At 61.3% G+C, this 26,253-nt stretch overlaps 4 protein-coding genes across 10 annotated transcripts; 1 reads left to right on the forward strand and 3 right to left on the reverse strand.

Annotated features, from left to right (window-relative positions):
* Positions 1-1,708: 1,708 nt before the first annotated feature.
* SLC39A3 (solute carrier family 39 member 3) lies at positions 1,709-4,852 on the reverse strand. 3 transcript variants are annotated; one of them, XM_064637124.1, is made up of 4 exons: positions 4,646-4,852; positions 3,837-3,992; positions 3,119-3,391; positions 1,709-2,695 (listed from the first exon to the last, which is right to left on the reverse strand). In XM_064637124.1, exons 3-4 carry the CDS (start codon positions 3,323-3,325, stop codon positions 1,961-1,963), a joined length of 942 nt encoding a protein of 313 aa, XP_064493194.1. In that variant the 5' UTR covers positions 3,326-3,391; positions 3,837-3,992; positions 4,646-4,852; the 3' UTR covers positions 1,709-1,960. The 3 variants fall into 3 exon arrangements, with proteins under 3 accessions (XP_064493194.1, XP_064493196.1, XP_064493193.1); XM_064637126.1 differs by lacking the exon at positions 4,646-4,852 and having other exon boundaries at positions 3,854-4,463; XM_064637123.1 differs by lacking the exon at positions 4,646-4,852 and having other exon boundaries at positions 3,837-4,462.
* Positions 4,853-5,941: 1,089 nt separating this feature from the next.
* SGTA (small glutamine rich tetratricopeptide repeat co-chaperone alpha) lies at positions 5,942-14,654 on the reverse strand. Of its 3 annotated transcripts, none has more exons than XM_064637118.1 (12): positions 14,575-14,654; positions 13,307-13,457; positions 12,171-12,274; positions 11,907-11,991; positions 11,529-11,628; positions 10,411-10,515; positions 10,098-10,236; positions 9,304-9,366; positions 8,906-8,943; positions 8,012-8,101; positions 7,557-7,680; positions 5,942-6,853 (listed from the first exon to the last, which is right to left on the reverse strand). In XM_064637118.1, exons 2-11 carry the CDS (start codon positions 13,404-13,406, stop codon positions 7,566-7,568), a joined length of 939 nt encoding a protein of 312 aa, XP_064493188.1. In that variant the 5' UTR covers positions 13,407-13,457; positions 14,575-14,654; the 3' UTR covers positions 5,942-6,853; positions 7,557-7,565. The 3 variants fall into 3 exon arrangements, with proteins under 3 accessions (XP_064493188.1, XP_064493189.1, XP_064493190.1); XM_064637119.1 differs by having other exon boundaries at positions 14,594-14,612; XM_064637120.1 differs by lacking the exon at positions 14,575-14,654 and adding an exon at positions 14,417-14,562.
* A 188-nt stretch (positions 14,655-14,842) lies between these two features.
* On the forward strand, positions 14,843-23,514 carry THOP1 (thimet oligopeptidase 1). Of its 2 annotated transcripts, XR_010425339.1 has the most exons (14): positions 14,843-15,058; positions 15,501-15,704; positions 17,091-17,239; positions 17,724-17,831; positions 18,344-18,446; positions 18,580-18,740; positions 18,870-19,005; positions 19,085-19,451; positions 19,668-19,869; positions 19,951-20,137; positions 20,473-20,601; positions 20,844-20,980; positions 21,194-22,052; positions 22,085-23,514. XR_010425339.1 is itself a non-coding variant. In XM_064637108.1 (13 exons), exons 1-13 carry the CDS (start codon positions 15,043-15,045, stop codon positions 21,350-21,352), a joined length of 2,058 nt encoding a protein of 685 aa, XP_064493178.1. In that variant the 5' UTR covers positions 14,843-15,042; the 3' UTR covers positions 21,353-23,514. The 2 variants fall into 2 exon arrangements, 1 of the variants encoding a protein (XP_064493178.1); XM_064637108.1 differs by having other exon boundaries at positions 21,194-23,514.
* On the reverse strand, positions 21,693-26,024 carry LOC135403260 (inactive serine/threonine-protein kinase PLK5-like). 2 transcript variants are annotated; one of them, XM_064637121.1, is made up of 8 exons: positions 25,840-26,024; positions 25,429-25,536; positions 25,152-25,268; positions 24,639-24,768; positions 24,470-24,557; positions 24,291-24,386; positions 23,794-23,992; positions 21,693-23,710 (listed from the first exon to the last, which is right to left on the reverse strand). In XM_064637121.1, exons 1-8 carry the CDS (start codon positions 25,933-25,935, stop codon positions 23,474-23,476), a joined length of 1,071 nt encoding a protein of 356 aa, XP_064493191.1. In that variant the 5' UTR covers positions 25,936-26,024; the 3' UTR covers positions 21,693-23,473. The 2 variants fall into 2 exon arrangements, with proteins under 2 accessions (XP_064493191.1, XP_064493192.1); XM_064637122.1 differs by lacking the exon at positions 25,152-25,268.
* Positions 26,025-26,253: the final 229 nt, after the last annotated feature.

Raw genomic sequence — 26,253 nt, forward strand, 5'->3', positions numbered from 1 at the left:
TGGACAGGGGGGGTTTTTGGCTGCCGGAGGGGTTGGGGGGCACGTGCAGCCGCCGCGTGAGCCGGACGTGGAGCAGCCACGGGGGACATCAAACAACCGAGTGACAGCGAGGGGAGAAGGGCAGGGAGTTTATTGGGAGCCTCCTCCGCTCCGACACCCCCCCCGGAGCACGGGATGGTTCCGTGGATACCCCCCCCCGGGGCAGCAGGATGAGGAGGGGGGAGCTCAGCACCTCCCGGCACGTCACAGCCCCCCCGGGGCAGCCCCGATCCCAAAGCCCAGCAGGAGGAGGGTGTGAAAGGCAGGACACGGCCCAAAAAGGGACACTCAGCACGCTGTCACCTCTCCCCCCTCGCCCCCCCAGCACAGAGAACCCCCCCGGGGAGCGATGTCACCCCCCAGGAGAGGTGAGGCAGCCCCGAGGCTCTGCCACGCCGAGGCAAATCACGCTCCCCTCATCCTGCTCGTTTGTGTCATCCCAGGCCCAAAATAACCTCCCTCCGCCCCCCCCTCCACTCCAGGTTTTCAAAGGAAGATTAATTGACTCGGGGATGTTGCAGCAATTAAACTAACGAGCCCCAGGATCTGTCAGATGATGCTCAGCTGCCTCCATATGCTGCAGCTGGGCTACCGCGGCGGCTCCGCGGCCCCTTCCCGCTGCCGGCACTGCGCCATCCTTGTCATTCCAGCAGCGCTTCCAGGAGCCCGCCGGAAGCTGCTGCAGGAGCGGCGGCTCCGGGTAATTAAAATGCAGCCCCTGCCTGAGCCCGGCTGTGTCACACAGCTGGGGGGGAAGCTCGTTCCCAGCTCCAGCCTCTGATCCCGGCTCCGCACCCAGGAGAGAGCATCCAAAGGGATCAGCAGCGCACGGAGCTTCCCTGGGGCCCCGCTCTGAGATCTGCTTGTGTCTCTCTCAGCAGCCCTTCCACCACCTCACACCCCTCCAGGGAAGAGATTCCATTCCTCTGGAAACCTGGAAAAGCCTGGGAGCAGCCTCTGCTCCGACTGCTCAACCCCTCTCACTGCAGAGCTCTGAAAACACAAGTGCTTTCCCTAAAATATTAATGCTGGAAAGTGTTGCTGCCTGTTTCTTGCAAGCTCCTGGATCCCGGGCCCTGGGAGTGCCAGGGAATGGACAGGGATAATGGAAGGATTTGCTCCATCTCTGGAAGTGTCCAAGACTTGGAGCAACCTGGTCTGGTGGAAGGTGTCCCTGCCCCTGGCAGGGGGTGGGACTGGATGAGCTTTAAGTTCCCTTCCAACCCAAACCATCCTGGGATTCATCCTGGGATTCCCAAACACTAAGTTAACACATTGCTGGAGGTTTTCCTAAGGGAATGCTCAGCATATGGATGAGATGCAGGGAAGGAAGGAGGGGAGAGGGGCCCGGCCTCATTTCCTCCCTCAGTGCCTGGGACAGCCGAGCTCCCCCAGCCCGAGGTGGTTGCACTGGAAGCTGTGCCAGAGGGAGCAGCACCCCGGGAACGCTGGAGCCCCACGGGGACGTTATTTTTGGCAGCTCTTACAACCAGGTTTTGCTCCAAACTAAGCCAGCCAAAGCAGCTTAGTGCAGCCCAGCAATCCCTGCTCCCACCTGCTCCAGTCCTGTTTCTCACCTCCTCGGAGCCCACGGACCAGGCTCCCGGCGAGGGGCAGGAGGGAGAGGGGGACTGTGGAGGTTGCAGGAAGCCACACACACTCGAGGAGCTCTCGGAAGCAGCCTTTAACCAGATCCTTAATGTTTGTGCCAGCTGATCTCCGCAGCCCCACGGGCAGGGACAATCCCTTGGGATGTTCCTCGCTCATCTCCCTCTGGGCGCACGGGAAGAGATCCTCCTCCTGCAGGTACTCATGGAAACACCCCCGGGCCGGGCTGTTCCCCCTGCCCGCGGAGCTCCGGCGTCCCTGCAGCGGGAGGGGCGGCTCATCCCGCCGAGCTTGGCTTCCCGAGGCTCCCGGCTCACCACGGGATGAGCACCAGCCCGGCCAGCAGGGCATAGCCCAGCACCAGGCACAGCACCTTGAGCAGCCGCTGGCTCTTGTCCTCCAGCTCCCTGGCCAGGATCTCGAAGAAGGTGACGAAGAGGAAGGTGCCGCCGGCCATGCCCTGCAGGAGCAGGGACACGACGTCGCCGGCGGCGCTCCGGGTGCTCTGGATGCCCATCCCGACGCCGATTCCCAGCGGGATCATGAGGCACACGGCCAGGGCCAGCTTGGCCGCGTCCCGGAGCGGCAGCGCGGCCCTGGCCATGCTGATGCCCAGCGCCACGGCCACCAGGGTCTCGTGGATGGCCACGCCCAGGAACAGGCTGATGACTTTGCCGCCGTCCTCCTGCAGCCCCAGGGCCAGCCCCTCGAAGATGGAGTGCGTGCACAGGGCGAAGACCAGCCCCAGCAGGCGCAGGGGGCCGGAGCGGGACAGCTCGGGCAGGCTCAGGTGAGGGGGGTGCCCCCCGTGCTCCCCGTACAGGGCCCGGCCCCGGGGCGAGGCGATGAAGGGACTCTCGTACTCCGAGTCGCTGCCGCCGTCCGAGCCCGCGTTGAAGGTCTCCAGGTCGATGAAGGAGGGCTTCTCCTTCTGGCAGCTCAGGACGAGCTGCTCCACGAAGACCGTGAGGAAGAAGCCGACCATCACGATGGTCTCGGCCACCGGGTAGTCCGTGGTCACATTCCCCTGCTTGAGGACTTCATCCAGCTGGGAGGAGGCAAAGGATGCACAGTGAATCCATCCCTCTGAAGGGAAATGTTCCTGCTGTGCTCACACGGCCCCACATGGGCGCTGGAGTGATCCATGGCACTCCCACACCCCTGGACACCCTGCCATGAGACAGGGAATCCTTTTGCCTTCCCACGTTCCAAACACACAGAGTTGGGATCCTCACGCCCCAAAAAATCCCCCAAATGCCCTGTGACCCCATGGAGACAGCCAGCAGTAGGGCAGGGAGGTGGGCACAGCTCACCCTCACGATATGAGGCACCAGGCACAGACGTTTGAGGGGGCTCCACATCCAGCTGGACACAGACCCCTCATCACCCCCATTCCCACAGGGAGCGGGGCCTGGAGGGCTGGGCCCCCGCAGGCTCAGGTGTCCCCAGCACGGGCATGGCCAGCACTCACCTTGCCCCTCACGGCTGGCAGCAGGGCGTTGAAGCAGGTGGCCAGGAAGACCCCTCCTCCGAAGGAATTCCAGAGGGCCAGCACCTTCCTGGAGCGCTGGGCCTTCTCGTGGTCGGCCTCGATGACCCTCACGGGCAGCAGGGCCCCCGCCAGCACCAGCACACAGATGCCCAGCAGGCACAGCACCTTGGCCACCACAATCCTCATCCTGGCGAGGGCTCAGAGCGGGGACATGGGCACGGACACAGGGAAAGCTGCTCCCGGGATCAGCACCTGGGGCAGGGGGAGAAAACAGGGAGTTTTTGCCTTTAGGAGCCACGGGAACCACCAGGGAAAAGTGCAATTGCGTTAAAAAGTAACTTGGAAGCACTGCTAAATTAACAATTCACGTAAATGAGATGTTGGGGCCACCCCAAACCAGGCAAGTTTTTAAAGGTTTTATCTGGAACAGCCCCCCTGTGACAGGGAAATGCCCAGTCCTGTTGTGGGATCCAGCTGAGCCCAACCAACCCATCAGCTCCCGGCTTTTAACCACGAGGAAAGAAATCCACACCTCTGGCTTCCACCCAGAAACCCCCCAACCTCAGGTTTTTCCCTCTCTTTCCTGTTTTTAACCCAAACCAGCCCCCGGCAGACCCTCGAGCTCCTGAGTGCAGCCAGTGTCCCTGAGCGGGGCTGGAAGCAGCCTTTCCAGAGGGAAAGGGATCCCCAGGAATACCTGGTGGCTCTCCTGACCTGCTCCTTGGGCAGCAGCACTGACCCCCAGGCTGTGGCACCAGCCTGGAACGAAGGATTAGCTCAGGTACTGCTCGGATTAGTGGCTCAGAATGAAGCATCCAAGCGACGAAAAATATTCTGTAAAGCAGGCAGGGCCCTGTGGGAGGGAAAACAAATGGTTTCCTGATCCGTGAACCCCTAAACCCCAGGTTTTCCACTGAAAACAGGACACCTTCCCCACAGCCACACTTGTCCCAGCACTTCCAAGCCCTGAAACCCCTTGAGAACGCGCTGGAAAAGAGGGGGGTGGGCAGGGGGCTCCTCCCAGGCCACTGGCACAGGGTAAACCTGCTGGAGCACCCCAAAGGGGAGCAGAGGTGGAGGGGGGGCTACAGGGATTGCTGGGAGAGGAGTGGGCGGTTTTAGAGGGGCATGTTCAGCCGGGGAGACCCTCACAGGGGGTCGGGGTCCACCCTGAGCCCCTCAAGGCGAGGAGGGGGCCCAGAGCCCTCACAAGGGGTTGGGGTCCACCCTGAGCCCCTCAAGGCCAGGAGGGGGCCCGGCCCGACCCCCTCACAAGGGGCTGGGGTCCACCCAAGCCCCCTCAAGGCGAGGAGGGGGCCCGGCCCCAGCCCCTCACACAGGCCCAGGATCCCCCCTGAACCCCCACAAGGGTAGGGGGCCCTGTCTCCCGCCCCCCCAGCCCCGCTGTGATCCGCCCGAGCCCCCTCCCGGCCCCTCCATCCCCTCACGAAGCCCCCGCCCCCCCTCACCTCCCGTTGCCCCGGTAACCGCCCCCCCCTCACTCACGGCCGGTCCCGCCGCTCCCCGGCCCGGCCGCCCCGCGCGCGCCCGCCCACGACGCCCTCCCATTGGCCGCCGCGGGAGAGCCGGCCACTGATTGGCCGCGCGAGCCGTCCATCAACCCTCCTGGGAGCCGCCGGGATTAAGGTCCGCGGGAAACGCGCCCCCGCGGCCGCGGGTTCCGGGACAGCGCCGGGCTCGCAGCGCTGTCCGGTGCTGAGCGGGATCGGCGGGAACCGGGAATGGGAAAACCCCCCCTGGGAGAGCGCCCTCCACTCCGCCATCCCCTGCTCTTACAGCTTCCAACTGCGTGTGGTCAAAGCGCACAAACTGCCGCCCCCTGCGAGAGCTGAAGTGAACCTTAAAATCCCATAAAATTCCATTATTTTCGCTGTCGGCTCCCAGAGGAGCTGGGGAACGTGGGAGTCTGGAAGGAAAAGTTCAAAAGCAGACATCAGACCTGCCACAAGCCCAGCAGGGCAGGAGCAATTCCCCGTGGAAAGCTGCACACGGAGCTCCAAGGTGTGAAAAGAAAACCAAGAGAGGCAGAGAAAGAGAACAAGTTACAAAAGAACAAGGAGGGCAAGGGAAGGAACAGCACTGAAATGAGCTGAAAACTGGGGGGGGGGGGGGAACCGCCTGTGGTTTCTTCTTTTTGGATAATTCTGGAACACTTTCTTCCCATGCTGTGCTGGAGAGTAAAACCTCTTTTGTCAGGCTGCAAAGAGCAGCAGGAGGGAGCTCGAAGGCGGGGGGGAGCAGACATGGAGGGAAAGATTTCCTATTTCTGTGCTGCAGAAACACACGGGAGGAGAATTCTGGCAGGGAAGAACAAAAAAAACCTGGGCAGAGGGGATAAAATGTGCCCCAGGGCAGCCCCAGCCCCGAGGGAGCAGAGCCCTGACCCCGCAGAAGCCTCTGGAAAGGGGCCCCTTGAGCCACCCGGGCACGAGGGATAACAACGAAAGTGTCCAAATGTTTTATTCCTCACAAGTGACACGAACCACAGTAACTTCATGGAGCATTTACAGGTCAGTTTTGCCATGATATTCATCTCCCACTGTCCCTGCTCACTCCCCCAGGGCTCCCGAGGGCCTCGCCCACCTCCCGCCTTCCCCAGCCCTGCCCCGGCCCCACCACTCCCAAAAATCTGCTTTCAAACCCAGTGTGAGTGGATAGAAAAGTCTCTGGCCTTAATGAGGGACTTTTGGGGAGCTCTGGGCTTGCCCAAGGTGGGGCCTGAGGCAGCTCCAGGAGCTTCCCCCTCCCCAGCCCCTCACGGTTGAACCAGCAGCCACTTGATTCCTTGATCCAAACATTTTATTCCCTCTGCTCTACCCTGGCCCCCTCTTTCCCTACGTGAGCACAGTCAGCCAGGTTGTTACTTACATGCAGAAAAGATTTAAAAAAAAAAACCAAAAAAAACAACCAAGAAAAACTCCTTTTAAACACTAAAACCACCTTTAACCTCCCTCACTGTCCAACCCGACCCGGATCGCTCCCACACAGCCAGAACTCCTAAAGCTTTGTCAGGACTTTCTGGGAGAATGACCCCCAAAAAGTGCACGAGGAGCAGGTGGGGATGCTCTGCCTGGCCAGTCCCAGCCCCCCCATGTTTACCTGGGAGAGGGGAGCACCAAACTCCCGGGATAACGACGCTGGCGAAGCTGCCCCAGCCCCGACCGGGGAGTGCAGTCCTGCTAAGGAACCAAAATCCTGGAGGCCACGAGATCCCAGGATCTCCAGAGAGGTCACACGTTGTCTCATGAGTGGCAGGATTGGGTTAGGAGGGACTTCAACACTTCTTGGAAGTGGCCCGTGGGCAGGAAAACCAAGGAGTCCTGGAGCGACGGTGCTTCGGTCTTCAAAAAACGGGTTAAAAAAAATCCCCAAGGGAGCAAAGCCCATGGAAGTGCATCCATGTGGTTCCCCCAGTTCTGTTAGAAAGCCTCGATGCTGGTCTGTGTGCAGCCTGCTGGCTCTTCCAGGAGGAAAAGGACTAATGGGAAGGGTGAGAGGGAGGAGCAGGGCCGAGGACTGGGGACAGAGAGTGAGTCTGCCTTGAACATGCAGGTCAGAGAAAGGGGGTTGGGGTTTGTTTTTTTTTTTTCCATTATATTTTTCCCCCCTCTTGGACACTTCCAACTCAAGAAATGGCAACACGCACATGGCTTCCAGTTTTTAAAGCAAACACCAAAGTTCCCCCGGGCTGTGCTGTGGAGAGAGGGACAGGAGAGAGGGGGAAGGAAGGAAAGGAAGTTTAGCCATTTTAATAAAGTTCAGTAAAAAAAAAAAACACAACTCCTTTAGTAAAAAAAAACCCTCCTTCAGTAAAAAATCACAAACTTCTTTAGTGAAAAAAACCCACTCCTTTCACTAAAAAAACCTCCCTTAGCAAAAAAAAAAAAACCTTTAGAAAAAACTTTGTTAGTAAAAAAAAAATAATCAGTTTTAAAAACCCTCCTTCAGTAAAAAAAACTTCTTTAGTAAAAAAACCCACGCCTTTAATAAAAAAAAACCCTCCTTTAGCAAAAAAAAACTCCTTCATTAAAAAAATCTCCTTGAGCAAAAAAAAAAAAACCCTCTAGAAAAAAACCTCCCTTGTTAAAAAAAAAAATCCTTTAGCAAAAAACCCCACTTCTTTCATAAAAAAACAAAAGAAAACCCATTCATTTAGTAAAAAACCTTTATAAAAACTAAAAAGAAACAAAGTTGAACTACTTGGTTTTTTAACCACGGAGCCCAAACTGGTCTGTGAGTCCCCAGGGTGTGAGAAGGTGTCACTGACCCCTCTGGGCTCAGCCCTGCAGAGCCCCAGAGAGGCACCAAATGGCTCAATTAAAGCACAAAGCTTATTAGAAATCAACTAAATTACCCCCCCCTCGAACTGGGGCAGCATTCCTGGCTGGAATCTCACCTGGAGAGCTCATTCCTGCTGGTCCTCGTTGCTGGCACTTGGAGTTCGACTCCTGATCTGGCTCCGGAGCTGCTCTATTAGTTCAGGGTTCTGCTGCTGCATCTGCTGGGCAAACTGCTGACCCCTGAGGGACAGGGACACGGGGGGGACACGGCTGGGACCAGAGCTGTGACCCCCCAGCACAGCCTGGAGCTGGGAACGCTCCACAGCCCCTTGTCACAACAGCCCCCGGCACCAGAACACCCGGACATGTTGGAGAACCCAACATTTAACCCCCCCCCAGGGTTAAATCAAGGTTCTGGTTCTGCTCAGGACTCCAGAACCCCACTCAACCAGCAGTTCCCACCCCCAAAGGAGCCACAACCTCACCCAACACGTCAAACCTCCCCCAGCTGTTAAGTCGAGGTTCTGGGCCCCCCCAAATCCCTGTTCCCAGCCCCTGCAGCTCCACTCACGCCTGGATGAGGCTGGCGAGGTCGTTGGTGGAGGGGCTGGTGCCCGTGGCTCCCATGGGGTTGTGGCCACCTGAAATCATCCCAGACATGCTGTGGGGAGAAGACAAACCAAACCAAAATTAGTCGGTTTATGCCGGAGCACGAAGGAACGGGAGCACCTTCCCACCCCAGGGATTGGGGATTATCAGCTGCAAGGGAATCTCCTGCAACAACCTTTCAGTCATCAGCTGCAGAAGAGGAACATTGAGCTGCACAGTAAGTAGAAATACTCCTAATGGTGCCAGTTACTGCGTTCCCAGATCCCTCTTTCTGTGTGCAAGCCCTGTGCTGTGTTTATGGAATTAAAACTCTGCCTGTGTTATGTTTATGGAATTAAAAACACTGCCCTTCCTCACACCAGCTCTCTTCTTGCTCTGCATCAAAGACTCACTGACAGGGCAGCCTGAACAGCCCAGGACACTCAGCCCCTTCCCCTGGAGTCCTCAGGCTGCATCCAGGGGGAGAATTCCACCGGGTCTCACTTCAAGGATGGGCAGGAATGGCCTGTGCCTCGTTAATTTATCACTCTGTGCATTATCTCAGCATCTCACAAACACTGTGAGCTGATCCTCAGAGCCAAAGATCCCCAGCTCCCCAAACCCAGTTCCAGGGCCACAACCAATCCTCCATTTGCACTCCCCTGTGCAAGTATTTCACTGAAATCCCTCCTCAGCACAGCCCAAAGCCCCCAGACCACACCAGCTCAGGGCACTGGGTTGGTTTGAAGGCTCCCCCCACACTCCTGCCCCAAGTTCCCTCCTGCTCCCACCAGTCCAGACCTGCAGCAAAGGCCAAACACACAGAGAGCCTCAAATGAGCAATTCCAAGAGGAAACAGAAGCAGGATCCAACTTACAGCTGTTGTACTTGTGGGTTGTTCATTAGATTCGATGCCTGTTTGGAGAGAGGAGAAAGAACAACCCCCAGTTCAGTCAGAGCCTGGGGAGGCTGTGCAGGTGTTGTGCCATTCAACCCCAAAGAGAAGGCAGAAGGGCTTTGAAACAGAGCAAAAGGACCAAAACAGCAAAGGGAGAAGCAGAGCACAACAGCAGGACAGGCTCTGATGCAGAACAGGCCCTTCCACAGCCTGGGAACAAATCACTGGCTTTTCATTTGAGCTTTAATGAAACACCAGCAGCTCCCCCAGAGCCACGCTGGGACCAGGGAGTGCAAACCCATCTGAGGAGGCAGTGGAGCCACATCCTGAGGGAACTCACCCCCAGCAGCCCAGCTGGGACCTGGGCCTGGACTCACCATGCTCATGAAGCCGGGGTTGTTGAGCAGACCAGCCAAGTCGAATCCTCCTGGGCCTCCAGTCTGGAAGAGAGAAACCAGGGGCTGGTGGTGACCCCCCCTCCCTTCCACACCTCACTCCCAGAGCTTGGGAATCACAGGATCACATCAGGGAATCCCAGAATGGTCTGGGCTGAAAGGACCTGAAGGATCATCCAGTCCCACCCCCTTGGACACATTCCACTTGCTCACCTCTCACCCCCTCTGCGACCCAGCTTCTAAATTAAACACTTCCTCCCCCAGCCCTGCACTGGAAATGTCTTTGGAAAGTTAAAATTCCTTCCAAAACGATCAACTAACACATTCCTGCCTGGAGCAGGTCAGCAGTGCAGCCAGCAGCTCCCTGGCTGGGAAACCTCCAGGTTTCTTTTCAAGAAAACCACCTTTGTAAGAAAAAAAGACCCCATAAATCACTTTTCATAATGTTAACAGGTCACTGGGAAAATAAAGAAGCTGGATTTAGCACTGATTTAATTAAAAAAGGTGCTTAAGGCAAAAATGCTGGTTTTAAAACCCTCCTCAGTCTCATTTTCCAGCTGTTTCCAACAAGCCCAAGGTGACTGGTTTCCCCTCTCTGGGTTCCAGTGCAACGTTCCCAGCAGGATCACTGACTGTCTCTCCTCTGTCTGCCCCCAAAATTTCAAATTTTAACACACCCCCCAGCTCACCAGGGCCCTGCAAACATCACCTGTGGCTTTGACAGCGAGGAAACCTCCCTCTAAAACCTGAACTGACGAATTAACTGCAGAACTCACCGGGCTGGGAGTCTCCTTCATTTTCTGTTCAGCTATTTTAAGGTTTGACTTATAGGTGTCGTTGTCTGGATCCAGCTCCAGAGCCTTCTTGTAGTAAACAACAGCTTCTGTGTGTTTGTTTAGGCTGGACAGGGCCAGGCTGGGGAAGGAAAAGCAAACTGCAGTCAGATAAACCCTCCCAGCCTGCCCGGAGCTGGAACAGCAGGAATGTTCCCGTGGCACTGCAGGGCAGGGCACACAGGTGGCAGCCCTGAGGGACTGGGATTGCAGCCCTGAGGGACTGGAATGCAGCCCAACCCCTGCTGGTACTCACCCCATCCTGCCATAGGCTTTGCTGTAGTTGGGGTCGATGCCTATGGCCCGTTCACAGTCTCTCACTGCCCCTGCATAATTCCCAAGTTTGCTGTAGGCAGCGGCCCTGGAGGGGAGGGAAAGGGGCAGGGAGCACTGAGCAGCTGCAATATCCCGAGGGAAGTTCCCCTGTTCCCCCTCTGTCTGCAGGAGGGAGTGGGGTGTGAGCCTGGCACAGCCCCAGCCCCATCCAGGGGGGCCACCCCGACCCCAGCCCCACACTCTGCCCTGGAATCATCTCATGCAAACACACCCAGGCTCCTTCTTATCCCCCCTGCTGACAGTCCCAGAGGAGGCTCCGGGGAGGCACGCAGGGATCACCTGCCAACTCAGGAGAAACCTGGTTTGCCCTCATCCCTCAGTTCCTCAGACATAACAACTGTTTCCATCCACTTCCCCACAGAGGGAAAACTGCTTTTAAAGCCACCACACGCTCAGCAAAGCCTCAACCTCCCAGCTCTGAGAGGGGCACCTGTCCAGAACCTCATGGCACCAAACTCTCAGAGCTCAGCTGAAAGCACCAGTTTTCAGCCCAAAACCACCCCCCCCCATGTCATTAATGTGTCATTAATTATCCCTGGAGCCAGATGCCCCTGTGTGCCCACAACAAGCACGTAATCAAGTCAAACCCTGACTCAAAGCCTGCCTTATCCAATAAAATTATTTTCCCACCAACTTCCAAAACGCTTCTCAGAACTGAAAAATACAAAACTCCACTTCCACACCCAGCTTTGCACCCACCAAATTCTCAGTAACGAGCCTTCAGCTTGCCTCATTTCACTCCTTCATTCCCAACACAGCCTCTCCATCCCACTCAGAGATAACTGCATGGAAGCAGACACTCTTTCTTGGCATCCCTTATCCCCTCAAATGCCTAATAAAGGTCATTTCCACACCCACATCCCAAGCAGAGATGCCAGGAGGCACAGGGAAGTGTGTTATCATGAGCTCAAACCACACAGCGAGCCAGGAACAGAACAAGAAACCCACAGGATCATTTAACAAAAAAAAAAAAGGGATTTTGACCCTTGAGGAGTCCTGGATTTAAGTGGTGAGGCCCTGGGGAAGCTGCTCCAGTACCTGTTGCAGAAGTACACAGCGTTGGCTGGGTTTAATTCGATGGCTTTTCCATAAAAAGACACAGCAGCCTCAAAGTTTTCTGCCTTCATTTGCTCATTTCCTAAAAACACGGTGGAAAGAGGCTCTTCAGCCAGGGAGAGACAGGGCCAGCCCAGAGCAAGAGGCCTGGATCCCTGTCCCACACACCAGGGGATGCAAGGAAAGGATAACCCAGCACTTCCAGGCTCCTGTGCCAACCTCCCCACCCTGCTGGAGCACAGGGAAGCAGAAGGGCTGGTGCCATTCCTTTGTTTCCCCACCCCAAGCATTCCCAGGGAACTGAGGCTCCCTCACAGTCACCCCCAGAGCCTCCTTCCCCTCCAGCCCCAGGGCTGTTACCTTCGGTCTTGAGCCTTTCAGCCTCGGCCACGTCGTCCTCAGAGGGGGTGACGGGCTCTGAGTTTGTCCTGCTGTGTTCCAGCTCCTTCCAGGGAAAGGGAGAGGCTCAGATAAGGATTCCCACCGAGCTGTCCCACACCTCCCCCTTCCCAGGCACATCCCAAACACTCCCCTCCCACACGGCAGCAGCCTCCTGGAATTGCAGCAGGACTCGGTGCTTGGGCTGCAGGGAGGGAAGCTCAGCATTTCAGGGCTCTCACTCACCTTCCCTGCAACAGCCTGGAATATTTCAGGAAGAGTCTGGGACACAGCCAGGCCTTGGTCCTCCATGGACACCCCAAAAGCTGTCTCCAGGCACTGGATGGCCACTGGACAGGGAGAGGCAGCTCATTAGCTTTCCCCACCCTCCACACTCACCCCTGTCCCTCAGCAGTGGGATTTCTCTAAAAAAAAAAAAAACCCAGACCACAAGTTTCCCACAGATCTGGGCCACATCCATAAAATTTTGCCAGAACCTCGGAGCTGGGCAAAGCTCAGCTCTGGATATCAGGGCTCCTGGATCGAGTCAATCCCAACTCCCACCCCCTCAGTGACTCCTCTGGGGGGGAAAAGTTACTCAGGCTGGGGCTGCACCAGCATTCCCAGAGCTGGGAATGTGCATTCCCACGGCTCTGGGCAGGCAAGGAGAGATCCACACATTCCACCTGCTCTGGGAAGTGCTGTGGCCACACAGAGGTACCAAACCCACCCAGCCTGGCTGGGGAGCTGTGAGAACAGGGCCCAGCTTTACAGGGCTCAGCCCTGCAGAGCTCTCGTGCCACCTCTACAGCCCAAAGCACCAGGAGCTGCCCCCTCCTGGCACCCAACCCCCAGGAATGTGCCCCCTCCCCACAGAGGTGCCCCTGCTCCTCTCACTGGGACAGATGCACAAGCCAAAGACTAAACCCTAAGCTCCTTAAGGAGACCTTTTAAGATCTGTGTGTTCTCCTTCCCTCTGAAAGGGCCTGGGTAAATCTTGGGGAGCAGCTTTTTGAGGGCAGAACAGGGAAAACCACTCATCAAGCACCAAGCACTTCCCTACAGCCACAGAAATCCTTATTTTACACTTCCCCAAGAGCCTCCACCTCGCCCCAGACAAACCCTGTAAGTCTCCAGCCCGGGGTCAGGGAGGTTTTTGACCCCAGGTCCATCCCTGCCTGGAGCTAATCTGCTTTTGAAAGAGCTCAGAGAGCAGACAAGGAATCAGCACCCCTGGACACCCCCCCAAGGGACAAATTAACCCCAAATCTCCAGCAGGGTTTGGTGTCAGGAACAGCCCAGCTCAGCCAGGGGCAGGAAACAGGAAAGACATCCACACTTCCCTGAGTTTTGGCCTGACAGCCCCAGGCACATCCACCCACCTTCCAAACTCTCCTGGGCATCCGGGGACATGCTCCCGTTCTGCAGCTGGTTGTGGAGGAACTGGATGATGGAGAAGGCCAGACGCCTCTGGTCTGCCATGGTGGGAGCTCTGGGGGGCTGGGCTGCACTCCTGGGGACTCCCAAAAACACCTGGAGAGGGAAAAGTCACGGCTGGATAGAGCAGGAGCCAGAGCTTTGCTGCTGCTCCCCCTCAGGGTGAATTCTGGGGGATAAGGGAGTTGCTCAGGGCTGCCCAAAGGTTCCAAAAAACTCCATTAAACTCTGCTGCAACCAAGACCCTCCCCTTCAGGAACTTTCCAAGCCTGGATTCACCCACAATCCTGCCCAGGGAAACACAGCAAAGGTGCTGCAGGGACCTGAGGTACCAAAACACCAGGACACACAAACCCAGACTTCACCACGAAAAATTCCCACTTTTCTGCTCCCAGAGCACGGGTTGGTTCTGAAAGCAAAGCCAAGGGCTGAAGGGCTGCATCCCTGGGAGCAGAGCTGGGGGTCAGGGCTGGCAGGGAAAGGGAGGGAGGACCCAAAGCAGAAAGACCCCCCCAAAAAAAGCACATCCAGGGGCCGGGAATTCCCAGGGATCCCAAGGCAGGTGCTGAAGGACACGGGATGCAGCTCCTGCTGCCGAGCTCGGCCCCCCCGAGCCATAACTGGGTTTGTGGCACAGCCAGGGGCGTTTAACTGAGAAATTAAACTGGTTTAATGAGAGTCCGGCACAGCTAAGCCGGGCCCAGCCCACCGGGAGGCACCGGAGCAGCACCGGGCCCGGGGGGGGCGGCACCGAGAGCCCCCAGACCCCGCCGGGCCCCGGCACCCCCGGCACACCCTGGTACCCCCGGCACATCCCGGTAATCCCGGTCCCGCTGCCCTCGGTCCCGGTGCCCCCGCAGGACCGGAGAGGGCGATTCCTGGCGGGGGTCCCCGCGCAGTCCCCCCGGTCCCGCTGCCCTCCGGGACCGGAGCGAGCGGTTCCCCGCGGGGAGCACAGCCCGGCGCCGCCAGCACGGGGGACGGAGGGGTCTCAGCGGGGGGGAACAGCCCGGTCCCGGCACCTCCCGCCGCCCTGCTCCCGGTTCCCCCGGTACCCCCCGGTACCGCTCCCGCTGCCGCCGGCGGGCCCGGCGCGGGCGGTTCCCGGCGGGGCGCAGTGCCCGGTGGCGGCAGAGCCGTGTCCCGGTGTATCCCGGTGTGTCCCGGCCCGGCCCGGCCCGGCCCGGCCCCGGTTCCCCCCGGTCCCGCTCACCGGACGCCCCGACACTCGCCTGGGCCGGGCGCGCTCACGCACTGCGCACGCGCCGGGCCCGCCGCGCGCACGCGCCACGGTAACCACGCCCACGCCCTTATAGGGCCGGAAGAGGGCGGGGGCGCAGAGTGGAAGCCCCGCCCCACCTTGGCGGTACCATAGAGACGGGGCATTGCCATGGCGACGGGGCGGGGGTGTTGCCATGGGAACGGGCGGGCGGGACCCCGGGGATGCTCCGCGCCCGCTCCCGGCCCCGCTCCGGGCCGGCTCTGAGGGTCGCGGGGGGACTCTCCGCCTTCCCCCCCCGCGGCCCCCGGTGCGGCGCGGGGAAGGCGGGAGCGGCGCGGTCCTCCACGCTCCCACAATGCCCCGCTGTCCCCGCCCGCCTCCCCGCTCGGGGCACATGCTCGGTGCGTGGCGCCGGCCCGGCCTGTTCCCGGCCCCGTCAGCACTCCCGGCACCCCCGGCATGGCCCCCCCCACAGGTACCGGCGGCCACGGGGGGCTGCGAGCCCGCGGCGGCGCGGGGGGACGTGGGGGCGCGGGCGAGGGGCCTGCGCGGCGCGGGCAGGGGGGGTGAGGACAGAGGGATGGGGCGGGAGGAGGGGGCTCGGGTCACCCCCCCGGGGCGGCCGCGGGGTCCTGCTGCCCCCCCGAGTCACCTCCGTGCCCCGCGGGCCTTGTCCCCGCGCAGGGCACGGCCGCCGGCCCGTCCCCGGGGCACGGGCACCTGCCGGGGGAGTCGGGTTTCCACGAAGGAACGACCCTCCCGCACGCTGCCGGCGCCCTGCCCGCTCCCGGAGCCCATCCCCGCGGCGCTGCTGGGCCTCTCTCCGAGCGCTTCTATCGGGCTTCAGCCCCACAGCCGGGTTTCCCTTCCAGCCCGAGTAAGGGAACGTCTCCCGGCCCTTTCCCCCCCCTCCCCAGGGAATGTCGTGGACAGCCAAGCGCCCCGGCTCGTGGCCAACCAGCTGCGCTGGGACCTGACGGCCGAGCAGATCGAGGCCATGGCCGCCGAGCTCACCGAGAGCACCAAGCTCGTGTACGACCGGGTGGGCAGCCAGGAGAGGGGCGAGGTGTCCTACGAGAACACCCTGAAGGCCCTGGCGGACGTGGAGGTGGAATACACAGGTGGGAGCAGCAGGGAGGGGGGGTCGGGGCTTGCTGGAACTCAGGACGAAGGGGGAGTGGGTTCAAACTGCCAGAGGGCAGGGTTAGGTGGGATGTTGGGAAGGGATTCCTCCCTGTGAGGGTGGGGAGGGGCTGGAATGGAATTCCCAGAGAAGCTGTGGCTGCCTCATCCCTGGAACTGTCCAAGGCCAGGTTGGATGGGGCTTGGAACAACCTGGGGTAGTGGAGGGTGTCCCTGTCCATGTCCCTGGGTGAGCTTTAAGGTCCCTTCCAACCCAGACCACTCCAGGATTCCAGGATTCCGTGTTACTAAGTTTTTTTTGGTGGTTTTTAGCTCTGTGCTGTCAACTCCTGCTCTCTCCCCTTGGCTCCCAGCAGCGTGTTGGTGTTTTTTCCCAGTTAATGTTTATATGACGAGGTACAAGTACAAAGAACAAGACTTGGGAGGGAAGAGCAAACGAAGCCAAGGACACCCCTTTGGCAGCAGGATGAGCAGCCACATTCCCAAGGCTGTCCCCGCTTTCATGTGTCAGGGAGCATCAATGGCAACAAGCAGCAGAAAAGAAATCGTCATCTCCTTGCTAATTTTTTCCCTAAGCCAGTGGATAAATGTCTCTCCATGTGCCTGCTGTAATTTTTGGGAAGGTAACATGTTGTGCTGGCACCAAAGTGATGATGGCTGGCTGGCTGGTTGTTTGCAGAGTGACAATCCAGGCAGCCCCTCGGGGTCCCTGTGCCAGGGGCTGCCACACCTGTCTGGAGCAGGCACCAGCCTGCAAGCCTTGTCTTCCTCCTCTCCCAGCTCTCTTTCCTAAAATAAGAGGAAAAACCCCTTAGTAAGCAGGAGCAGTGTCGACTTCAGCACCTCTGTCAGCACTTCCCTGCTCACCTCATGCTGGGGGAGAGTCCAGGTGCCTGGAGAGCACCTGGAGTGCTGCTACCGGGGGCTTTGCAGGAATGTCCTCCCTGTTTTCCCTCCTCAAGTGGGAATGCATCAGGACAGGGCCCACCTGGTGGCTTTTGGGGAGCACCTGTGGGAAAGACGTGTCCCACTTTTAGCACTAAGGGAGGCACACAGGGATGGTGCCAGCATGGAATCCTGGAATCCTGCACAGGACACCCCCCCAAGTCCTGTGATGCCACAGCTAGGGCAGAGGGGTTGGGGCCTCACAGGCACGAAATTCCTGTGAGTTTTGGGGGCAGGCTGGGCTGTGGTGGGAGCCCAGGGGATGGATGTGCTGGGCAGCAGGGAAGGGGCACGAGGGAGCCGCTCTTCCCTCGTGTGGGTGCTGGGCCGGGCCCTGGGCTGCCAGACTGGCTCTGTGTGGGCACTGCCAGCTCCCAGCAGCCCTGGGACGTGGAGCCATGACCCCTGTTCTCTGCCAGTGCGCCGGAACATGCTGGATTTCCCCCAGCACGTGTCCCCCTGCAAGGCCATCCGCGCCGCCAGCACCGAGGCCGACAAGAAGCTCTCGGAGTTCGACGTGGAGATGAGCATGAGGCAGGACGTGTACCAGAGGATTGTCTGGCTCCAGGTGTGTTCCCTGCCAGGGCTGCCCCTCAGCAGGGCACTGAGACCTCCCAGGGTCCCAGCAAAGCCTTTCCCCTTGTCCCAGAGCTGAGTCAGGCCTGGAATGGGATTGCGGTGTGAGTGCTGCGGAGGGATCCAGCTGTTTGTGAGAGCTGGAAAATTGGGGGTTGAGGGCTCTGCCCCCTTCCCAGGGCCTTGATCACCCCTTTGCTGAGGTGGTGTTGGAAGCCCAGCCCAGCTGAGGTGGGGAGGGGGCTGGTGATGCCCCAGGGAACGTTGGGATACAGCAGAAAAGTGACGGATTTCAAGCAGTCTGGTAGGACCCTGGGGCACTGGGTGACATGGGAACCAGTGCCCCAGGGTGACGTGGGAACCAGTGCACCAAAGCAGTCCCTGGGGGTGTTCCCATAAGCCACAGCTCCCACCAGGAAGCAGCTCCCTGCAGCACCTGGTCCTGCAGCTCCCCGGGCTCCCCTGTTGTTTTCCAGGAGAAAGCAGAGAGTGCTTCCCTGAAACCTGAGGCAAAGAGGTACCTGGAGAGGCTGATCAAGCTGGGAAAGAGGAACGGGCTCCATCTCCCCGAGGAGACACAGGAGGTGAGCTCACAGAATTCCAGGGTGGTTTGGGTTGGAAGGAAGCTCATCCCACCCCCTGCCATGGGCAGGGACACCTTCCACTATCCCAGGTTGCTCCAAGCCCTGTCCAGCCTGGGCTTGGAAGTAGCACCTGGTTCCCAGAGGCAAAGGGCTGAAGGGACTGAGCTGCTCAGGGTCTCCCTCTCTTACCAAGCACCGGTGAAGGAGCTCAAATCTGGGTTAAAAATAGACGAGAAGGTGAAAAATAAGGGCAGAGGAGGTTGTTGCTGAAACACCTGCAGCTCCTGAGCTGGCAGGGGACGGGCAGGGCCCTGCTGAGGTGGCTGGTTCCCAGCAGGTGTGATCCCAGGGAGCCTGTTCCAGCCTGGGAGCGCGGGGCTGGCACACAGTTAATTGTGCAGCGTTGGGGCTGAGTCAGAGCCAAGTGCAGACTCACTGCTGGGCAGCTCAGCAGGGCACAGCCTGGCTTCCCCCCTGGCACTGACTCTGCTCTGTTTATCTGCACTTTAAAGAAAATCAAAGCTATTAAGAAAAAGCTGAGTGTCCTGTGCATAGACTTCAACAAGAACCTCAACGAAGACACCACCTTCCTGCCCTTCTCCAAGGAGGAATTAGGTATGGAGAGCTCAGCTGAGCTCTGTGCTGGTGTGGCCATGATTCCTGGTTTCCTCTTCCTGTGCCCCTTCCCAGAGCTGGTATTCCTGGAGGATCCTGGGCTCTCCCTCAGTCCTGTCTGCTCTTTTCCCAGGAGGGCTCCCTGAGGATTTCCTGAACTCCCTGGAGAAGACAGAGGATGGAAAGCTGAAGGTCACCTTGAAATACCCACACTACTTCCCTCTGCTGAAGAAGTGCTACGTGCCCGAGACGAGGAGGAAGGTGGAGGAGATGTTCAACTCCAGGTGCAAAGAGGTAGGTGGGACAGACGGGATGCCAGGGCACCGGGGGCATCTCACCTGGGACTTGTGCTCCTTCCCTCGGGAGAGCTCCCGCTTCCTCTCTCCCCTGGCTGCCCCACTCCCCTCTGTGCCTGCCCTGCAGGAGAACTGCCTGATCCTGAAGGAGCTGGTGGATTTACGGGCTCAGAAGGCCAATCTGCTGGGCTTCAGCACCCACGCGGACTTTGTGCTGGAGATGAACATGGCCAAGAGCAGCACGACGGTGGCCACGTTCCTGGGTGCGTCCCGGGGCAGAGCGGGGGCATCCCGGGCTCCTCTGACCACGGGTGCCAACCCTGCCTGCTGTGCTTCTCCCAGATGAGCTGGCCCAGAAGCTGAAGCCCCTCGGGGAGAAGGAGCGGGCCGTGATCCTGGACCTGAAGAAGAAGGAGTGCGAGAAGCGCGGGCTGGAGTTCGACAACCGCATCAACGCCTGGGACATGCGCTACTACATGAACCAGGTGGAGGAGACCAAGTACAGCGTGGACCAGAACCTGCTGAAGGAGTATTTCCCCATGCAGGTGGTCACCACGGGCCTCCTGGCCATCTACCAGGAGCTGCTGGGGCTCACCTTCCACCTGGAGGAGAAGGCGCCGGTGTGGCACGAGGACGTGCAGCTCTACACGGTGAAGGACACGTCCTCCGGGGAGACCATCGGGAAGTTCTACCTGGACCTGTACCCACGGTGAGGCCTCGGGCAAGGAGGAGCAGGGAGCAGGGCTGGGCTGGGGAGCAGAGCCCGAGGAGGAGCAGGGTCCTGCTCCTGTGCTCGGGAAGGGCCGTCCCGGGAGCACAGGGGGGGTCTCCGGGGCTCCTACTCCAGGCAGGACCGTGGTGGGGGAGGCCGTGGCTGTGTCTGGCCGTGGGGAGGATCCCTGTGAGTGTCTTCTGCCTGTGCCAGGGAAGGGAAGTACGGGCACGCTGCCTGCTTCGGCCTGCAGCCGGGCTGCCTGCTGCCGGACTCCAGCCGGCAGATCTCGGTGGCCGCCATGGTGGCCAACTTCACCAAGCCCACGCCGGACGCCCCTTCCCTGCTGCAGCACGACGAGGTGGAGACGTACTTCCATGAATTCGGGCACGTCATGCACCAGCTGTGCTCCCAGGTGAGGCCTCCCTGCGCTGGCCCAGGTTGGCACCTTTCCCCCGTCCCACTCCCCCGTCCCTGAGCTCGCCGTGTCTCCCAGGCCGAGTTTGCCATGTTCAGCGGGACACACGTGGAGAGGGACTTCGTGGAGGCCCCGTCCCAGATGTTGGAGAACTGGGTGTGGGAGAAGGAGCCGCTGCTGCGCATGTCCAGGCACTACAAAACGGGCAGCCCCATCCCAGATGAGCTGCTGGAGAAGCTCATCAAATCCCGGCAGGCAAACACGGGTGGGTCCCTGCCGAGGGGCTGCTGCTCCCCGAGCGTGGCAAGAGCAAGGGGAGGCTTTGTGACCTGGCTGGGTAGAGGAAAGGCTTTGCCTGGCTCCCCGTGGTGCTGGAGGGTCCGAGGGGACTGGGGGAAGGAGCCACACCTGCCTGGTGTTCATCTGGGAAGAGCCAGGGTGGCGTGGCACGACGTGGGCTGGGAGGTGGCACAGTGACGAGAGGTGCCAGGCCCCCAGCCTGCCCTGCTGCCACTGGCCTCAGTGACACTCCTGCAGGCAGGATTCTGGCCCTGCCTGCCAGCAGGAGCTCAGTTTGCCTCCTCCTCCCTTTGGGAACAGGGCTCTTCAACCTGCGCCAGATCGTCCTGGCCAAGGTGGACCAGGCGCTGCACACCCAGACCAAGGCCGACCCCGTGGAGGTGTTTGCCCGGCTGTGTGAAGAGGTGCTGGGTGTCCCTGCCACCCCAGGTATGGGTGTCCCACCCTCCTGTCCCTCTGGGCCTGGCCTGCACCCTTGGCTCAGCAGGCTCTTCCCGGGCTGGCTCAGGAAAAGTGGGGTTGAACCACGCAGAAAGGACTGGGAAGTGCTTCCCTGCGTCCCCTGGGCTTGTGACCAGCTGAGGCAGTGCCTGCTGCGACACAGTGACAGCGGGGGGGTGGTTTCCATGCTGTGAGTTCCCCTTAACCCCCTTCCCTTCCCCGCCCCACAGGGACGAACATGCCGGCCACCTTTGGCCACCTGGCCGGGGGCTACGACGCGCAGTACTACGGCTACCTCTGGAGCGAGGTGTTCTCCATGGACATGTTCCACACCCGCTTCAAGCAGGAGGGCATCATGAACTGCAAGGTAGGGAGAGCCCCCTGAGGGCATCATGAACTGCAAGGTAGGGAGGGTCCCCTGAGGGCATCATGAACTGCAAGGTAGGGAGAGCCCCCTGAGGGCACCATGAACTGCAAGGTAGGGAGGGTCCCCCGAGCGTGGCTGGGGCGCAGTGCCGGTGCCAGGGTGGGTGTCCCTGACGAGGGCAGGTGTCCCTGACGGGCCCGTCTCTGCTGGCAGGTGGGCATGGATTACAGGAACTGTGTCCTGCGTCCCGGCGGCTCCGTGGATGCCTCTGACATGCTGAGGAAGTTCCTGGGCCGGGAGCCCAAGCAGGACGCCTTCCTGGCCAGCAAAGGACTGAAGGTGGAGAGCAGCTCGCTGCCCTCGGGCTGCTGAGGCCCCTGTGCAGTGCAGCCCCTGCCCACGCACCTCCCCTCACCTGGTACCTGCCACCAAACACCCCCTGGGCCACCCCTGCCTCGAGCTGCCCCGCCAGGGTCCCGCTCTGAGCCCCCCCTGGGCTCTGGGAGCCGGGCTCAGCCCTGGGCCGGGCTCTGCAGTGACAGGTGACCTGCCCTTGTCACCCCCGCCGGGGACGGGGCTCTGGGTCACCCCCACGAATTTGCTGAACTTTGAACCTGAGTCCTGCACGAGGGTGAGTTTCAGCCTCACCCAGAGCCGGGGAGGAGGGGGAGAGGAGTTCCCAAAGCTTGGGTCGTTGTTTTTAAGTCCCGTCTTTTTAAGAAACCAGAATTCCCACCCTGTTGTTGTTTCCCCCTTGGCCTGGTTTGTGCCCCAGGACAGACAGAACTGTCCTGAGCACCAAACAAGGGCAGCGAGCCCCACTCTCCCCATCTTTGGGCAGCTGTTGGCTGTGGAGTAAAGATGGGGAGATCCCAGAGCTTAAAACCCATGGAATTTACTGGAACATCCTGCCCTGAGCCCCTCGGACCTTCCTGCCTAGGAGGGGGTGGCTGGTGGAGGTGTTGCCAGAACAGGGTTTGGGGGGCATGGCTGGACCCCCTGTGCTGTCAGGTATCCGTGGGGGGCTGTACCTTCCCCTGGGCTGTACTGGGGCTGCCAGGGCCATTCCGGGGCCATCCCAGGGCCATTGAGGGCCATTCCAAGGCCATCCCAGGGCCATTCCCAGGCCATTCCCGGGCCATCCCAGGGCCATTGAGGGCCATCCCAGGGCCATCCCAGGGCCATTGAGGGCTATCCCAGGGCCATTCCGGTGCCTGCCAGGCTCGGGCTGTGGCAGGGGAGGGTGTGGGTGTTGCTGTCGGCTCTGGGCCAGGCTGGGACAGGGGAGGGCCGTGTTTATTACCAAAAAAACAAGCCGACAGCTTCAAACACCACGGATGCCGGGATAAAAATACCCGGCGGGCTCCGTGCCAGGCCTGGGGCTGCCGGGAGCGGCGCCGCGGGCAGGGACAGCAGCCAGGCCTGTGCCCGGCCTCGGGATCAGCCAGGCTGTGCCACCTGTCCCCGTGGACCCTCGGGGTGTTGTGGCACGAGGCCCCGTGCCAGGGCAGGGCCGTGGGTCGGTGGTGGAGCCCCGACCCCGAGGGCAAAGGCCGGGCCGGGGTTTGCTCAGGGAGGAACCTGGGAGAGGTTCCCAGCTGCTTCCTCGGGAGCTGAGGAGCCTGGAGAGGGGCTGAGGAGCTCCGAGGGGGGCTGGGGTTTGTGTCCCACCCCACCTGCGGCCTCGGGTGTGTCGTGGGAGGGCTGTGGGGTCCCCCCCTGCCCCGGGTTGAGGACACGAGTGAGAGCCAAGTGCCCAAACTCGCACCCGCCACCCCATCCCCCTGTGTGGGAGCTGCCGTGTCCCCCCCAGCCAGGCTGTTCCCTGTTCCCTCTCCTCTGGCCTTTGTCCCCAGAGGGCTCACCCCAAGTGCAGACAAAGTCGTTGCTGTCACCTCCCTCCCCCAGACCCTGCTGGTGACACCCCCCTCCCTGGTCCCCTCTGGTGCTGACACGTGGGTGGGTCCATGAGCAGGGCAGTGGCTCCTTGGTGCTTTCTGGGGCCACGTCGAGCATCTTGTCCTTGTCCCCTCCCGTGTTTTAGGCATAGGTGGGTGGTCCCAGCTCCCCCCGACGCTGTGGGTGATTTTAGTGTCATGTTTTACTGAGCTTTCAGCGTTTCCAGACTCTTCTCTCGAAAGAGAGAGAAAACTGAAGCTGGACAGGGAAACCACGCACTTTCCTCCCTCCTTCCCAGCCCACAGGTCCCTCTGTCCCCTCTCCAGTGTCCCCACTGCTGATGGGGCTGGAGGCAGAGCAGGGTGACCTGGTGCCCCTCCTGGTGACCCCCAGGAGCAGCACCAGGACACGGCTCCTTGGAGCTGCACCTCCCCACCCCACCCCACCCCATCCCAGGCTGGCAGGGAAGAGAGCTCCCTTTTGGGTTTGGATTTCGGTTTTTTTTCCCCTGTTGACGTTTTTAAGGGCAGACTGGTGTGTGTGTGCCGTTCGTCCCAGTCACGTCCCCGCCCCGCTTGTCTCCATGACTGGATTTTAGACGGTTCCCAGCACTAATAAAGGTTTTCCTCCGCCGATGTTTGCCTGGCTCGGGTCCTGCCGAGGGAGCTGCTTCCCTGGGGGGGGGGGGGACGGCCCCCCTGGGGTGCCAGGGGCACAGCCACCCCCCCAGCAGCACTGCAGCCCCCGCAGCAGCCGGCACAGCGGGTCCCGTCCCAGGAACACGGGCACGGAGTGGCAGGCACGGGGTGGGAGCCTGTGGGGTGTGAAACCCTGGGGAGGGACAGGCAGTGACCCCCCCCCCGTGTGTGTGTGTTCCCCCCATGGCCCCCCTGTGCCCCCCCCCAGCCCCACACCTGGGTGAAGAAGGGGTGGTCCAGCACGTCCTGCAGGCTGGGCCGTGCTGCGGGGTCGGGGTCCAGCATGAGGGCGAGGAGGGCCCGGGCCTGGGGGGAGAGCTGGGGGGGCAGCGGGTACCGAGCCCCCCGGATGTGCTGGTACAGCTCCAGCCGCTGGGACCCCTCGAACGGGGGGCGGCCGGTCAGGGCCGTGTACCTGGGGGGGGGGGGGTCCAACTGCTCCAGGTGGGGCCAGGAGCATCCCCTGTCCTCCCTCCAGCCTCCCCTGTCCTCCCTCCAGCCCCCTCCCCATCCTACATCCATCTCCCCTTGTCCTCCCTCCAGCTCCCTCGTCCTCCCTCCAGCCCCTTCTCCATCCTACATCCATCTCCCCTTGTCCTCCTTACAGCTCCCTCGTCCTCCCTCTTCATCCTTCCTCCAGCTCCCTCCAGCCCCCTCGTCCTCCCTCTTTGTCCTCCCTGCAGCCCCCTCGTCCCCCCTCCAGCCCCCCTTACAGGGCACATCCCAGGGCCCAGATGTCCGAGGGCACCCCGTGTCCCCTGCGGTCCAGCACCTCCGGGGCCAGGTGACTGGGGGTCCCACAGAGCGCCCTGGGGGGACACAGACGGGATGAACCCCTGTCCAGGAGCACCCCGGGGACACGGGCAGGGTGAGTCCCCCCGGCCCCGCTCACCCCCAGCGCCGCCCGGGCGGAGCCGCCCCCCGCGCCAGCCCCAGGTCCCCGATCTTCACCTGCATCTCCTCCGTCACCAAGAAGTTGCCTGTGGAGGGGGGTGAGCGGGGTGGGGCAGGTGTGGGGCACCCCAAACCCGCCCCGGGTCACACACCCATACCCCACGCACTCAGCTTGAGGTCCCGGTGCACGAGGCCGTGTCCGTGCAGGTAGCGCAGCCCCGAGATCACCTGGCGCAGGTAAAACCGCACCTCCGGCTCCCCCAGCCGGCCCCGGGCACGCAGGATGTCGGCCAGGGACTGGGGACAGAGAGGGGAGGCACTGGGACAGGAGGAAAAGGGACTGGGATGGAGCGAGGAGGGACTGGGGACAGAGCGAGGGGCCACCCTGGGCCCTGCTGAAGCCCCGGCGTGGGGGGGTGGGTGCATTGCTTGGTTTTGGGGTGCAGGGGCTTGGTTTGGGGTGCAGGTGCTCTGTTTTGGGTTTCAGGTGCTCGGTTTTGGGTGCAGGTACCCAGTTTTGGCTTCAGGTGCCTGGTTTTTGGGTTCAGGTACCCAGTTTTTGGGTTCAGGTGCCCAGTTTTGGGGTTCAGGTGCCCGGTTTTGGGGTTCAGGTGCCCAGTTTTTGGGTTCAGGTGCCCAGTTTCAGGGTCAGGTGCCCGGTTTCAGGGTCAGGTGCTCACCCCGCGGCTGCAGAGCTCCAGCAGCAGGCAGAGGTGGCCGCGGTGGGTGAAGTGCCGGTGCAGGCGGACGATGTGCCGGTGGCTCAGCTGACGGTGCAGCTCCTGCTCCCGCTCCACCTGCACCGACACGAGCCCGGCAGCCCCCGGGGAACCCTCGGGATCGGGGCACCCCCAGCACACACCCCACGGGACGGGGCACGGGCAGGGCTGGGGGGCTCTGGGGGATCCCCATGGGTTTTGCCCCCCCGTCCCTGGGGACTGTCCCCCCCGGACTCACCCTGTCCCCGGTGCCCACCGCAGCCAGCCCGGCTCGAGGGACGACCTTCAGTGCATAGACCCGGCCAGTGGTCACCTCTGTCACCCGGTAGCAGCGCCCGAAGGTGCCCTGCGAGGATGATCCCGCGGGAAGGGGCAGCCCGGCACACGGGGGGGGGGGCGGGAGGGGTCCCGGGTGTTGCGGTGCCCACCCCTGTGCCCTCCCTCCTGCTGTGGCTCAGTCCATGTCTCCCCCCTGCCTCTTCCCCTTCCCCAGAGGGGGTGTGGTGGGTCCCCCTCGGAGCAGGACACCTCGGGGACCCCCTGCAGCCCTGGGGGGTGCGGGTGTGGGACCCCCCCGGGGTGCCCAGCGGGGAGGGGGTGCTGGCTGGGGTGAGGGGCTGCTCAGGGGTGCAGGGAGGGGGGGATTTACCTGTCCCAGGAGCCGTCCCCGCTTGTAGATCATCCCACTGCCTGAGTCCTCGATGTACCAGCCGGGGGGCTCATCCCCCGCGTGCCCCGGGACCATCCTGCCCTCTCTGCTCTGCAGTGGGGACACCCCAGGAACACCCCCAGGGACACCCCCAGGGCCACCCCCACCCGACACTGTAACCCCTTCAGCTCCGGGATGCCCGTGGGACCCAAGGGTGCCGGGTGACCCCCTCGCACCCAGCGCTCTGGCACCCGAAGCCCCCCAGAAGATCTCGAAGGAGGGACCCCCAGTGGGATCAACCCTCCCCGGGATGCCCAGAACCGGGGGGTCCCGGATCAGGATACGACCTTGTAGGGGGGTCCTGGTGCCTCTTCTCCCCTGCTGCTGGGGCTGGTGGGGTCCCGAGGGGGGTGC

Source organism: Pseudopipra pipra, chromosome 27, assembly GCF_036250125.1.
Source record: "Pseudopipra pipra isolate bDixPip1 chromosome 27, bDixPip1.hap1, whole genome shotgun sequence".
NCBI lineage: Eukaryota > Metazoa > Chordata > Aves > Passeriformes > Pipridae > Pseudopipra > Pseudopipra pipra.